Here is a 15441-nt window from a genome sequence, read left to right on the forward strand (position 1 = left end):
TAAAATTTTGACAATATATTAAACATTCAATTCTTAGTAAAATTTAGTTCTAAATAATAGCACCAAAAAACATAAATGCATTTATCTCTAAATATGACGTGTTGTATATGTTTTCATACAAAAAAAAATATATAATCAAAAGTTGTTAGGTTATGTAATATATCTTAAATATTTTGAGGCATTACATACTTTAGGGAAGTTATTCTTATAGACTTTTGAAAGCATGAGGGTTTTTTTATATTCTTATGTTGAATAGATTTTAAATTGTTTGGCTTGCATTACTTCCTGTTAGACCTTTATTAGAATTTTGGTGATATGAAGTACCATTTGTTCTCCTTAACATCTATAATTTATAATAATATTATCTTTGGTTGCCCATAAAAAAAATTGGAAGTTTTTCATGCATGACAATATAATGAGTAAAAAATATAATGTTGTGACATATGTAGAATGAAGAACAAGGTGATGGTATTGATGTAGAAGCTGTGGAACAAACAGTGACACAAGCAATCAAGAACTGGAACAAAAGTAGTGATCAACAATAATAATCAGTAGTAACAAGAACTGCTGGGTATGTTTTAACACAATATTTTGGTCTTTGGTACCTTGGCCTAACTCATAGGTTATGTCTCTCTCCATGTTACTTTCTATTCAATAAAATTTTCTTTCCCAATATAAAAACAATAATTAGTAACAAATTATGTAATATTATATATATATATATATATATATATATATAATATATAAGGAATTACTAACGTGAGAACAATGTGTTATTATGAGAAATGAGAACACTTAATATATACCATTAGATCTTGATTGAATGGTTAAGATTAAAATATACATGTATATGACTATCATGTGATTAATAACTAACTTTTAATTCTCTAATCATCCATAATTAATTGTAAGGCCCAAATTTATTATTCTCACAATTTTTATATAAAAACTATTCTTCCATCTCTCATATATATATATATATATATTTATTGTGTAACCATATTTTCTTCCTTTGTCTTTCATGAAGGCTTACACATAATTTTATTGATTAAGACATCAATCTTCTACAAGTTACCTTTCAAAAATTCTTAATAATGCAACTATATATCTTTGTGCATATTATAGCACACCAAAAACTCTGATAACTGTAGTGCAAAAAGAAACTATATGTATGCATGTACCTTAGTATGATTATATAGTAAAATTGGGGTTAGATTCTCTCTAATATTGGATAGTACTAGAATATGATACGTATGTTGGTTTGGTAATTTATAATTTATTTTATTTAGAAATAATTTAAAACATATGATATTCAAATTTTTGTAAGGTCATGTGTCATCATATATCATTCAACATTGAACCCTCCAAATGATTTATTTCTTAAAATTGAGGGAAAATTAAGTTATTAAGATAAGATGACACCTACCACCTTTCATATTTTGTGTTACACTCACATTTTTTAAAATAAAAAACCCCTTTAAAGTTAACAAGAATTGCCTATAAAAATGACAAGATCTTTTTCTTCCTCTCACTCCTCTATTTTTCCTTAGTACACATTCTACAAAATTTTGTTAGTCTTCAAAAGATTGGAGAACTGAATAAATTTGAAATTGACTCAAAATGTTAAATAAGAGAGGTCATTGCCATTTTTGAAAGTAGAGGAGATTTTATCCATATCATTTAACAAACTTCAGCCATATTGGATGCAATTTCCTCTAAAAATAATTGTGTACTATGCTAACCAAGACAATTAATCTTCACAATGGGCTAAGTGTGAAGTGAGAATCACCGACGTTTTTTGCAAGTTGGATTTTGGAGATAAACTAAAAATTTTATAGTTATCTTACAAGTATATTTTTTGCTCTCAAATTTTTCTCTTTCCTTTATTATTATCTAAAAACTCAACCCACAAACAGATTTTAAGGGAAACTTTAATTCATTTTAACTCCAAATGAGTGAAAACCACTAAGGTAAACTAGACTTCACATCATACTCCTAATAAGTGAGGGGTGGGTTAATCTATTTGATGCACTAGAGCTAAATTATAAAATTTTGGTTTCTTTGTATAGTTGGATAAGTTATTTGTTTCAACTTGGTGACTCAATCATCATATAATAAAAAAATGATATTAAAGTGTGGGCCGCTTTGAGTAAATTCTCACTTGAATCCGAGATGATTTCTTGAGTAAAAATATAGTTTTTTTTTAAATAACAAAATAATTTAGTAATTAAATAAAATAAACTAATTATTATATTTGTAGCTTTTATATAATGAATTAAGGATATTTACCATGTTAATTTGTAGCTATAATTTATAGCTTAACATAATTTAATGTAATTAATGTCAAAATTTTAAAATACGGTTATGCTGCATTGAAAGTTTTTATGTAATTATTGCCCTTTTTTATTTTATTTTCCTTTTTTTAAACAACCACATAATTTTATCTCTATTCTTCCCTTTTTTAAGGTTATGTTTTTAGATTTTTAATTTACATTTTCAAAAAATAATTGGTCACATGACATGTCTATTTATCCTTTATTTTGAAATCTTGTAGGAGGTTGCTTTAGGAATTTTAAAGATTTTTTCCTTTGGAAAAAAAAAATCGTAAGGACAAATTCGAATCAAGAGAAGGGTTCAAAAGTAGAGATTATGACAATGATAAAACGGATCGTGTTCGTTGACCCATTTGCAGAGTCTATAATTTTTAGTGGGCATGACATACACTTTTACTCTATTTACCTGTCTGTCAAACCCACGTACATTCTTATTGGCTTGGCCGATGGGCTTAATATTTAAAAAAAGTGTTAAAATTAGAATAATTTGCTCATAATGTTATTTAATGTCTCAAACAATTGTGATGTACTATGTTTTGTTCAAATTCAAATAACATATTGTTCAAATTTTAACATTTACTAATATTCATGAGTCACTCACATATCTGTTAGCCTATTTTAAAACAAGTAGTTATGTAAATTTATCCAATTTTTGGAGCATGTTTACATCTGCTTATTCATTTAGAATATTTTGCATGCACAACCATTCTATTATTACTCATACTACTTGCTTTCATTATTCAATCAAAATTTAATATTAGAAAAATCTTAACCATTATTATTATTTTGAAAGGATAATAAATTTATTTAACTAAGATAAGGAGATAACATGGAAAAAAAAACCCTCCCATTTGAGATTACAAAACAGATGCAACAAACCCACCAAAAACCATCCCAAAAAGAAGGATCTACTGTTGTCTCAAAGTATGTTACAAATTATGTCTCAAATCAATAAAAATATATCATATCATTTAAAAATTAAATATTCATTATTTTAAATATTTTCCTTCATTATTATTGGTTTAAGATATAATTTCGGACACATATCCTGATCCATATCACCCTAGCTGAAAGAAAGAAAATAAACCAGCCTACCCAAAAAGCCCAGACAGAAAAAGGAAAGAAATAAATAAGATAAATTGCCAGCTTCATGGTTTGATGCTTCAGAATCACTTGGGCTTGTAAAAGTCTCATGCTTCCTCTAATTTTATTTTTAGAACCATGTTTTTAATTTTGGAATTTTTTTGTTGTTGTTTAAAATCTCACAATTTCACTAAGACAAAATACATCCAAAAATACATTTTGTCATGCACTTGTACTATAAAATATAAGTTCCACATACACTTGTCTGAATCTAAAAAAAATATTCTCACATAAATTTATCTATCTATCTTTTTTGGGTACTAGCATACCAATACTATCCCTCCTTTTAGATAAACTAACCGTGAATGATTGTTCATTCCAACAAATGTTGTTCACATGCATGAATCGAATCATTAATCTATTGGTCATCTTAGGATCTAGCAGAACCTTATACCACTAAATCAATACATTATTGGTAAATTTATCTATCTATCTGAATATGTAAAAATACATTTTGGCAGATACATGTCTAAATATAAAAATACATTTCACAATTAATAAAAAAAGGGAGGAGATTAAGTTACTTAATGAGAAAGTTAAAATAACTTACTTCATACTTTAACCATCAATTATAGGAAAGTTTAATGGTTTACATATACTCAATAAGTTAAATCGTTGGATTTTCCAAGAATTGATATCTAAGATATGAAATATGTTTTTCCAATTACTCATGAAATAAGTGGTTCATTAAACTTTTTTTCCTTAAAAAAAGTTTGCCACCAATTATCATACTTATCTACTAAACCAAACAGATTAAGTCACATCATCCAAACTGCTTATAATCCAATTAAAATTGATATTTATTTCGAAAAATAATTACTATTATTATAAATTAGTTTGAAGTAGTCATTACATCAAAGGGTTGACAATTAATACTTAATAAAAAATGAATTATCTCTAAGCATATAATGTTACTTGAAATGAAACATTGCATGCCACAACAAAATTCCTACTTTTTACCCTTAAATAAAAATCTCTAAGCAGCCATAAGATATTTTGGATTTGGTATACGTAAGACTTGTTTTTTTTGTTTCCTACATGTATCCTCGCATTGGAGGCAATCATGTCTGAGTCAGGAACGTCCACATGTATAAGTGGGGCTAACTCTCCCAGCGGACATTTTTTCCATCCACAAGACTCGAACCCGATATCTTACTTAAAGGAATCAAGCATGTACCACTTGAACCAACGCCTGTTGGTATAGGTAAGACTTGTTTGTAAGTTAGATAACTAGTTTCTTTTATCCAAATAATAAGTTATTTAGTTATATTTTGTAGAGATTTATGTGTGAGGAAAAGAATGCACACCAATAGTAAAAAAGACTCATTGGTACCAAATGATTTTTTTCTATTAGTTAACTCCTTATCATATATATATATATATATATGATTATCTTCAAACTTAGAATTATGCTTTGAGTCCATAATTTTCAACACATGCAAACAGATTCTCAGATGAACTTAAGGTTCAAATGAACTTTTTTATAATACAAGGGAAAATACATCCTATCCCTTAAATAGTAAACATTATTAGTATGAAATCCTACCCTAAGATTCATACATAATCCCTTATAATGGGACGGTGCAAGTTGGTACCCTTTTCTTGTAGGGACTCTAATTCCCGGAGTTCGAGGAAATGTGGACGTGACCTTAAACTTGTGTGTTTTTTGTTTGCAGGTTTTTATTGAGGTGTGGGTTAAGTTAAGTTATATTTGTTAAGATTTATTCTTTATCCGTCATTTAAAATTGGTTGAATTAATTTTTGAATTTGAATTTAATTGTAAATTAATCTAACATTAAATATTACATAAAAACTCGATCATATAAGAGACATGTTAAGTTAGTTTATACTTATCTCTTATCAAATCTTAAATATTGTTCAAGTCTAATACTTCAACCCAATTCAACCTTAAATTCGATAAAACTCGATCATATATGAGATCAATTAGGACCAGTTGTTCGGGTCATACAAGATGAGCAGGTGATAAGGTACTACTCACCCTTCTTTGTGCTTAGCTTTATATTGAGTGGAAACTTCGAAACGTGTCTCCTGCTAAACAAATTAAAGTGGGAGAGGGCAAGTGATCCTCAAGTTGTGGTTATAGATTTTCTGAAAAAAATTAACAACCTTTTGCAAAGGGACTTTCTATTTATGCATTTTATGTAATTTATTGGTTTTATTTATCCAACATGTACAACTTTTTTATGCAGGAATGAGAGAACTTTAAAAACTTTTTTGATGGATACACAATAGAATTATAGTGTAATAATTTCTTTTTTTTGGTGATAAAATGTTGCTTCTAATTCAGAACAGAATATAAAGCTTAAATTTGTGATCGTGTACATGATTTTAAGGTTTATATATAAATGTTAAATAATAAACATAATTTATAATAAACATTAGAGTATCATTTTTCGACCACTCCTAGGAAACCAAAACTTGGTTGTTGCTGATTGTTTTTATTGAAATTCGCTTGGTACACCTTTTGTTAAAAAAATACATAAAATAAAATTACAATTTTAATCAATGATTATAATTATTCTATAGAGGTAAATGACATGATAGTAAATTAGTAATTTAATGTAAATAGATATATTAATTATACTTCTTCATTTGTGAATCACACATTAAAATATAATTAAAAAGAATGGAGGTAGTGATTGAAAAAGAAATAATAAATAATGTTTTGGAATTTTAAAATGATAATTAAATATGAAAAAAAAATTAAATATAGGTGAAAACATTGGTAGAAGGAAAAATATGGAATTAGACCTGAGCCACAAACATAGATTTTACACAAAACAACATAAAAGACAAAATTTGAGACGTAAACATCGAATAATGTTTAGGACAGCACAATTCACTTTCACTTGCCACTCCCCACCAGCCATGTTGGTCATGCTATCTTAAACAAAAAGTTGTAATCTATTATTTCAACAAAATATTGAATTACATCATTAATAATACTCTATTTTTTAATTCTAGAGGAAACCCATTATGATGGACCAAAAATTAAATTTAACGATAATGACTTGAGGGGACATATACATAGAAAGACATTGCCTTAATTCTGAACATAAATTGAAAAAGCTTTTAACCTATACATACATACATATATATATATATATAGCTACTACCACAGCTTTGTGAAGCAGGTACCACTTTCTGAATTTATTGCATACTTTAATATATCACTAGCTATCTAGCTCATATATATTCTATAATATTTCTATATAGTATATTATTATTATTTGTAATGGAAGCCAAAGTAGATTATACCCAAGATGGCACTGTTGATTTCCGTGGCCAACCTGCACTTCAGTCTAAAACTGGAAAATGGAAAGCTTGTGCTTTTCTTGTTGGTGAGTTCATCTTCAACTTCACTTATATGTATGTTTTTCATTCACTTTTTTTATTGGCAAATGTTAATATTTATTATGTGTAAGACTCGACCTTTCAATCTCCTTCATTCCACTCATTTTCTCTAATCATCAAACTATCTTGTAACTTTTTTTTTTAAATTTGTTATGGTTGAAACTCGAACCAACAATATTCTACAATTCATTCCTTAAATACTTCTTCTTACCAATTACATAGTTTTAATATATCTCTATATCAACATATATAGAAGTATTCATGCTTTTTCTCTCAAAGAAATGGTAGACTTCTATGGAGTTGCTTGTAGCATAATACTAACAAACTTTTCTACTCCTTTAAGTGTAACAAGATGAAATAAAATCAACATTCTAAATTACGGTTACAATAACACTGTTCCGAAAACTCCCAAAACTGTATCTTTAATTGTGAACTATTGTGAAAATATATAGTCACAATGATTTTTTATCAGAATATATGGCCGCAATTATGATTACGATGTCGTTCTAAATTATGGTTGTGGTAAGTGAATATAAATTAAAAACCTTTATAGGCTTCAATGTAATGCTTAAAGAATAGGTTTACTTGTTTTAAGAGGTAATTAATATTTCAGGGTATGAAGCATTTGAAAGGATGGCTTTTTATGGTGTTGCATCAAACTTAGTGAATTATCTTACAACACAACTTCATGAAGATACAGTTTCATCAGTGAGGAATGTGAATAATTGGTCAGGATCTGTATGGATTACACCAATTCTTGGAGCTTATATAGCAGATTCTTACTTAGGTCGCTTTTGGACTTTCACCCTTTCATCTCTCATTTATGTCTTGGTAAGTTAAGATCTATATTTCATGCATGAACTTCAGGATATGTTTGGATATAAAGTTTTGAAATGGAATGTATTATTTTTTTGCTTTTTTCTTCTCATTTCTGAATAATGAATAGATAATAATTGGAAGTAAATACATAATCATGTATAGAAGAAGGTTATTTGCTTATCTTAGGGCATGATTAGTTTTAAAAAATATTTTATATTTTTATTTATAATTATATGTACCTCTTATTCTGCATTCTATTTTGAAATATTGGTATAAAAATAGTGAATTGTGGTGTTTTTTAATAAAAATAATGTGAACTACTTGTAATTATTAATAAAAACAAAATATATGAAATTTAATACTATTTTTGTTTTATTCTTTATACTTTCTTTTTAATTTTAAAGAGATTGAGTTTTTTGTACTACCAAGGATATCTTTTACCCTTTTGGGTAAGGAACTAATTTATTTCGGGTACGTACATGCTTCTTCCAACATGTGTTACTCACAAAAATCAGACTCTTCATTTACAAGAATAAAACATATTGTATACATCTATCATCCTAAACTCGACCAAGTAAGAGTCTCATGTGCTGAATCTTCATTTTCCTACTGATAATCTTTTCTTTTCTTCCTGAAAAATCAAATCTATCTAAAGAAACATTCAAAGATAATTTAATTATCTTCCGAGAAGTGGAGACTTGTTTGGACTATATTTTATGTTACATACAAAGAAGAAACAATTTTATTATTTGCATTTTTGAACACGTGGAACACTCCACTCCTAAATATATGATTTTGAAGTGTCATATATTGTACAATGATAATTATTTATGATTCATATTCATATACCCCACATCAAGTTATTATTGTCTCTCTCAAACCTTGAATTCATCGACACGTATATATATATTATTTATTTTTATGTGCATTTTGTTAATAGGGGATGACTCTTCTCACAATAGCTGTATCACTCAAAAGCTTGAAACCAACATGCACCAATGGCATATGCAACAAAGCCTCAAACACCCAAATAGCATTTTTTTACACAGCACTTTACACTATGGCAATAGGTGCTGGTGGAACAAAACCCAATATCTCAACTTTTGGTGCTGACCAATTTGATGATTTGAACCCAAATGAGAAATCAATTAAGGCTTCTTTCTTCAATTGGTGGATGTTTACATCATTCTTAGGTGCATTGATTGCTACATTAGGATTGGTTTATATTCAAGAGAATTTTGGATGGGGACTTGGTTATGGTATCCCTTCAGCTGGACTCTTATTTTCACTAATCATTTTCTATATAGGGACACCAATATATCGCCATAAAGTTAGGACTAAAAGTCCTACAAGGGACATTATTTGTGTCCCTATTGAAGCCTTCAAGAATAGGAAACTTCAACTCCCTAGTGACAACTCTGATCTTTATGAGCACCATCACCAACATTATGTTAGTAGTGGAAAAAGACAAGTTTATCACACTCCAACTTTGAGGTACACATTACTAATCTTATTTTATACAATATTTATATATATATATATATATATATTGTTAATACAAGTTTGTAATTGATAGTTAATGCAACCATTGATCATGAACATAGTCATTAATTAACTTGTTAACCATTGGGTAAACTATATGAGTAACAATCAAGTTATGCATTATTAACTAGGTATAAGAAAGTAGTATGGATATGATAATATTTTAATTTCAAGAATTGTATTTATTTCTTATATTTTCCCCTCATGTTGTCAACTTGTATAATTAAAAAAAAGAATGATGATGCATATACAGATTTACACACATACATATAGACATGATAATATAAAGAATGTGAGGAAAAAGGTGATGTTTGAGAAACATTTTCCCACAAATGATAGGGGCCTCATTTATTTTAGTATAGCAAAGGGTATCCTCATGTAGTGCATCAAATTGCAGATTACATCACGTAATGTGACTATAATATTATGGTTGTGGTGACTGTCACAACTGTATCATACAATAATTGCGATGTAATACTGAATCACAATGATGTGGTTGTATCACATTCGCATTTGGGTCGCATTAGGCTACATTGAATTCAAAACTATATTTTTAATCAAAAAATATACTGTGATAATCACAATCCGCATCACAACACACTCAATGACCGCAATCGTCGTAACCGCAACCACACTTTAAAACACTACTCTCATCTTATGGGTAAGGAACTAATCTCTTTCACTGTGCAGCTATCCCTCCCAACAAATGTCGTTATTAGAAATTGAATATTTAATTTTTAGCATAGTACAATACCTAAAAATTCCGTAAAATTTTATATCATTAGACTAACACCTTATTAGACAAGTCACTAATTCAAGGTTGTTTTAAATTCAACTTTTAGTGGTCTGGTGAGGTAGCATACAGTAAAATATGGAATCATAAAAAGCCATTTTCCATCTTTACAAAACACATTAAATGGATAGAAAATGGTCCATAGTTCAAAGATTCCATGTCCCCATTTATTGTAAATGCTGGACCCTCATGAAGCAATCCAAGGAAGTTTGTTGAGAAGCACATTATGTGATTCATCATCACATTGAATTCCAAACATGTGCACACCTAACACGCATTTCCTTTGAGGATATCTTTAAATGACTAGTCACAATCTTTCACCCAACTTGTTTCTATAAAACTAATGTATACATTTGTGCCCACTAACACACCCATTTGCAAATCATTACAAACACACCACTTGTGATCACTATTTACCCTCTTCAAAAATTAATCTCTTTTGGTAGTTATTTATCTCAATAAGTGTTTATATCTTAAATCAAATTCTTGATCTTTTGGTCTATCTAAAGATTCAGTGAGTCTTTACCTTACTAATCAACGTGTTGTTGCTGGTCAGTATTATCTGTGTCTATTTATATGGAATGAAGATCCCCTTTCGCTATCAGTTCCCTAATCAAAATTTATTATTTTATTGAGAAAAACTATAAAAATATAAAATAATATTTTTATATTATTTAGAATTATTTTATTGGGCAAGGATATAGAGACAAAGTCTCTTTGGATAGAGGATCTCTATTCACTTATATGCTTCATTGTATAAAAATCTTTTAAAAAATGTAATATTGATTTTCTTTATATGACCTTTTTGTATTTCCCCCCTAATATATCATTTTTCTCTCGCATATCATTTGAAGAATTGTATTTATTTCTTCTATTTTCGTATTGAATAATGGTAAATATGAAAAATAATAATAATTTAGTTATTAAACTTATAAATGAGACAGATAAAATGAATTCCCAAAGGAACAAGTACATACCAACAACATATTAAATGGGAAACAAGCTGTATTCCGCATTTGCATTTTGGGTGCACTGAGAGACACGTTAGATGAATTCATTTTTGTGTTATTATATTCCAAATCAATCAAATCTCATTAATAATATAAAAATATTTCAATTTTTTATGATTCTTCTTTTTATACGTGACAAGTTTTAATTTGATTAGGATATAATTGATATATAAAAGTAAGACAAGTAATTTCCATTCATTAATTACAAGATGAATTCATTACAGGTTTTTGCTATTAACGAATGCTTTTTTAGAGGACTATAATATTTATAAAGACAACTTACAATGTGCACCACCAAATGTTTACCACTTTATATATATATATATATATATATATATTTTAGTAGCTTTACACAGATAACTGGTCCGGAAATTTAAGATAGCTAAGCCGAAGGTAACATATAAATACAAAAACTTAGGTAGTGGGTCAAAATACAAATACCAAGGTATGAGTGAAAATGACTAAGGACTATCATATGCATAGAAAAATTCTCAAATTGGGTAGGGACATGTGTCCATCACTAACGTGGGTATAAATAATTGACATGTCTATAATATGATACGTTAATAGATTTTAGTAACACAATGTTTGTGGTGTTAGATGAATGGATGTAATAAAAAATTAAAAATTAAAAATAAATGTGTTAAGAAGAAAGTTGGTATAACTCCTATTGTAGGAAAGATAATAGAATCGTACTTTAGGTGGTTGGAACATGTGCAGAGAAGATCGGTAGAAGTCCGTAAGAATAGTCAAATGGATGTTAGTCAAATTCCTATAGGGTGGATAAGAAAAATCATAGACGAGACTATTAAGAAAGACTTAGACATCAATGTTTTGTAAATAAACATTATTTATATATAGGATAGAATATTATAACATCGTTCGATACATGTAGCCAACTCTATCTGGTGAGATTAAGGATGAATTGTTGTTGTTGTATGGTTAGTTATCACATAATATATATTCTAAGGGATATCTACATGCATATCAACAACTATAACAAAGAAGCCTTAATCTCATTTAATCTCACTACGTGTGTTCCGTTCTAAATTTGATTTATTTACATACTTAGTATAAATTTCTCACACAACTTTACATACTTATCACTTATATCTAGAAGGTGATTTAAAAACCCACTAGTAAAGTGAATGAAATTTATTTATTCAGGTTCTTGGACAAGGCTGCAATCAAAGAAAACAGTACTATTGGTTCTTCAAGAGCACCATTAACAGTAACTCAAGTAGAAGGAGTTAAGCTAATATTTGGTATGGTCCTAATATGGCTAGTGACACTAATTCCAAGCACCATTTGGGCACAAATCAATACACTTTTTGTAAAACAAGGCACCACTTTAGACAGAAACTTTGGTCCTGATTTTAAAATCCCTGCAGCCTCATTAGGCAGCTTTGTGACCCTCTCTATGCTTCTATCTGTGCCAATGTATGACCGGTTTTTCGTGCCGTTCATGCGCACGAAAACCGGACATCCTAGAGGAATCACCTTGCTACAAAGGCTTGGAATTGGATTCTCAATCCAAATCATAGCAATTGCAATTGCTTATGCAGTTGAAGTTAGAAGAGTGCATGTTATAAAAGCAAACTATGCACTTGGTCCTAAAGATATTGTTCCTATGAGCATTTTTTGGCTATTACCACAATATGTTCTAATTGGGATAGCAGATGTTTTCAATGCAATTGGATTGCTAGAATTTTTCTATGATCAATCACCACATGATATGCAAAGTCTAGGAACAACTTTCTTCACTAGTGGAATTGGTGTTGGGAACTTTTTGAACAGCTTTTTGGTGACTATGGTTGATAAAATAACAGGAAAAGGTGACAGAAAAAGTTGGATTGGTGATAACTTAAATGATTGTCATTTGGATTACTATTATGGGTTCTTGTTGGTGTTGTCATGTTTCAATTTAGTGGCATTTCTTTGGGTTTCAAGTAGATACATTTACAAGAGGGAGTCCATAATGGTCAAAGAGGGCCTTTGTGTTCAATTGGAGGAAAACCCAACTTTGGATGCATCTCTTGGTTTACAAGTATGAAAGGTAGGTTAAGACCCGGCAAAAATATGTTGTCTCAAATCAATAAGAATGAAGGAAAATCAGAAGAAGAAAAATGAAAATTTAATTTTTTCAACTGGTGGAACATGTTTTTATTAGTTTGAGACATGATTTGGGACATCAGATCTTTGTGCGGTTAAGACCAAAGAAAATTGTATGAAATAGTAGTGAGGGTGGTAGGTATGTCAAATAACCTTTTCTTCACAGATTCTATGCAAATTGATAAATGATTATCATTTGAATTTAATTGGCTCTACATATATTCTTTATCCTTTTATTTTTAGTTAAGTTGGAGCCAAGTGAATTCAGATACATAAGCTTGTGTAGAATCTATGAAAAATATATTGATAAATATCCTCACTACACCTTGTATCCTATTTTGTAAATATTGTGTGTGCAATGTTATTTTTTTTTTTGTTTTCCTGCTTTTGGTAATAGAATTTCATGTGCAAATGTTATTTTATTGAGTTGATTAGCTTTGATGAAAACTCAAAGGTTTATATTTTTATGTACAAATTATGGTTGTGTAAACTCTACACTCACTTCCTTAGTTATCTCATTTCTACTTATAACTTATGAAAATCCAAATTCTAACAAGACAACAAATAAATAGGGAGGACCAGGATTTAGTTCATTTGTTACAGAACAATAGTTTGATTAAACTTGGATTTTGAATATGTACCAAAAAATTTATGTTTCTATGTCCCAAGTTAATCACATTACAACAATTAATAAAAAAGTTATTTTCTGTTTTTATGATTTTTTTTCCATAACTAGTTGGTATTTTTATTAGAATTGATACATAATAAGACACCAAATCTTAGGACAGGTGATCTCCAGTTTCACTCATTAATAATGATGGCATGTAACTTTTTACCATGAGTCATACATAGCCAAGCAAAACCTTCAAGAATATGCCAATAACCTTCAAGAATATACCGACAATAGTGTGTTAACAAGTATCATTGGTTAAATATCTTCATCACAAAACAACCAAGAAGCTTCATTCCAATTTTTCCTTTATTTTGACACCTGGATTGAATATATGTGTTTTGTGTATGTACTTTCATACCTTAACAAAGAACGATATCATTTAGAAATATTGGAGTTTCTAAGTCGAAATTTACTTTTCAGCATAAAAAGGACAGTCAAATGTACGAGATTCTCACTTAATAAAATTTAAGGAGAATAAATATACGTAGTCTTATCTTTATAAGCAAAAAAAACTATTTCTAAGATATGAATCTATGACCTCATCAAAGTCATTAAGCAATAGGTCATGGGTTGATGTATTATCAATATGTAACTCATTGTAGTTCTAACTACTAGAGCATTAGAGAATAGTCTAACTTGGCAATAAAAATGGTAAGGTGTAATGATATCTTAGAAAGAAGAAAGTATTCTAATACAAAACCATGTATAACAAAGTACAAATATCAACAATTCCATTAAAGTAGTAAGTCACTAACAACAATCACAATGGCTATTCTTAAGGTTGTTCTTAATGAAATAAAAATATTCTTACTTTATTCTCTATTGTATTATTCTTATTTTCTGTTTTTTGTTCTTAAATAAGAACAATTTTTGGTCTTACCCAAGATGAAGTGAGGAGAGAGGTAGATATTATGGGAAAAAGATAGATGTGGTAAGAGTCAAATAAGAATAAGAAAGATGTTTGCTATTGTGAGAGAAAATATGTTCTAATTTAATGAAAAGTTGTAATAAATTATAAAATAATGTAAGACTTAAATAAGAATGAAGTTTTTATTTACTGCCCAGATGCTCAAAGTAACTTTTGTTTGTATATGTCACCTTCACGTTATGTTAAGTTGTGTCCTATTTTTCTTTTAGTTTTTAGAAATGTTTTTTTAGTAAAAAAGATTAAATCATAATTTTATTATGTCTTGATTTTGGTAAGTGTTTTCATAAGCAATAATAATTTAACTTATATTGGAATCAAATTATCTCCAAAACATTAAAAAGTTGAGTTTCAAATGGAATTTTCTGTGTTAACTAACATCACTTTATTGAAGACTTTTTTCATTCATTGTGAGAATCCATTAGATGCCCTTTTGTTTCAAGTATCTTGAAATTGATCCCAATTTTGTTGAGACAGCATATTCCGGAACCACAAGTCAGTGGTATATAAAATGGTACACTTTTTAGGATAGAAGATGTTATCTCACATATTCTAATGCATAAATATTATAGTTGGTATATTCAAGTTCATCAAGGCTTTTGAAATAACTTCATATGGTACAATTTCCTATTGACTTATTAATAATAATGATATATTCTTCTTCAAATTATATTACATTTAAAAATATAATATTCTTCTTCAAATTATTAATAGTA

At 28.6% G+C, this 15441-nt stretch overlaps 2 protein-coding genes across 3 annotated transcripts in view; both read left to right on the top strand.

The window, feature by feature from the left end:
• The window catches only part of LOC109342614, a 4497-nt gene extending 3850 nt beyond the window's left edge, over nt 1–647 (top strand). The window contains exon 4 of the mRNA XM_019580558.1: nt 450–647. Within this exon, the coding sequence (XP_019436103.1) occupies nt 450–545 (96 nt within the window). The 3' untranslated portion in view covers nt 546–647. The remainder of the gene's footprint in view (nt 1–449) is intronic.
• On the top strand, nt 6620–13313 carry LOC109343644 (protein NRT1/ PTR FAMILY 5.1-like). 2 transcript variants are annotated; one of them, XM_019582039.1, is made up of 5 exons: nt 6620–6838; nt 7465–7682; nt 8611–9164; nt 12183–13083; nt 13230–13313. In XM_019582039.1, exons 1-4 carry the CDS (start codon nt 6733–6735, stop codon nt 13066–13068), a joined length of 1764 nt encoding a protein of 587 aa, XP_019437584.1. In that variant the 5' UTR covers nt 6620–6732; the 3' UTR covers nt 13069–13083; nt 13230–13313. The 2 variants fall into 2 exon arrangements, with proteins under 2 accessions (XP_019437584.1, XP_019437585.1); XM_019582040.1 differs by lacking the exon at nt 13230–13313 and having other exon boundaries at nt 12183–13084.

Source organism: Lupinus angustifolius, chromosome LG03 (genome assembly GCF_001865875.1).
Source record: "Lupinus angustifolius cultivar Tanjil chromosome LG03, LupAngTanjil_v1.0, whole genome shotgun sequence".
Taxonomy (NCBI): Eukaryota; Viridiplantae; Streptophyta; class Magnoliopsida; order Fabales; family Fabaceae; genus Lupinus; species Lupinus angustifolius.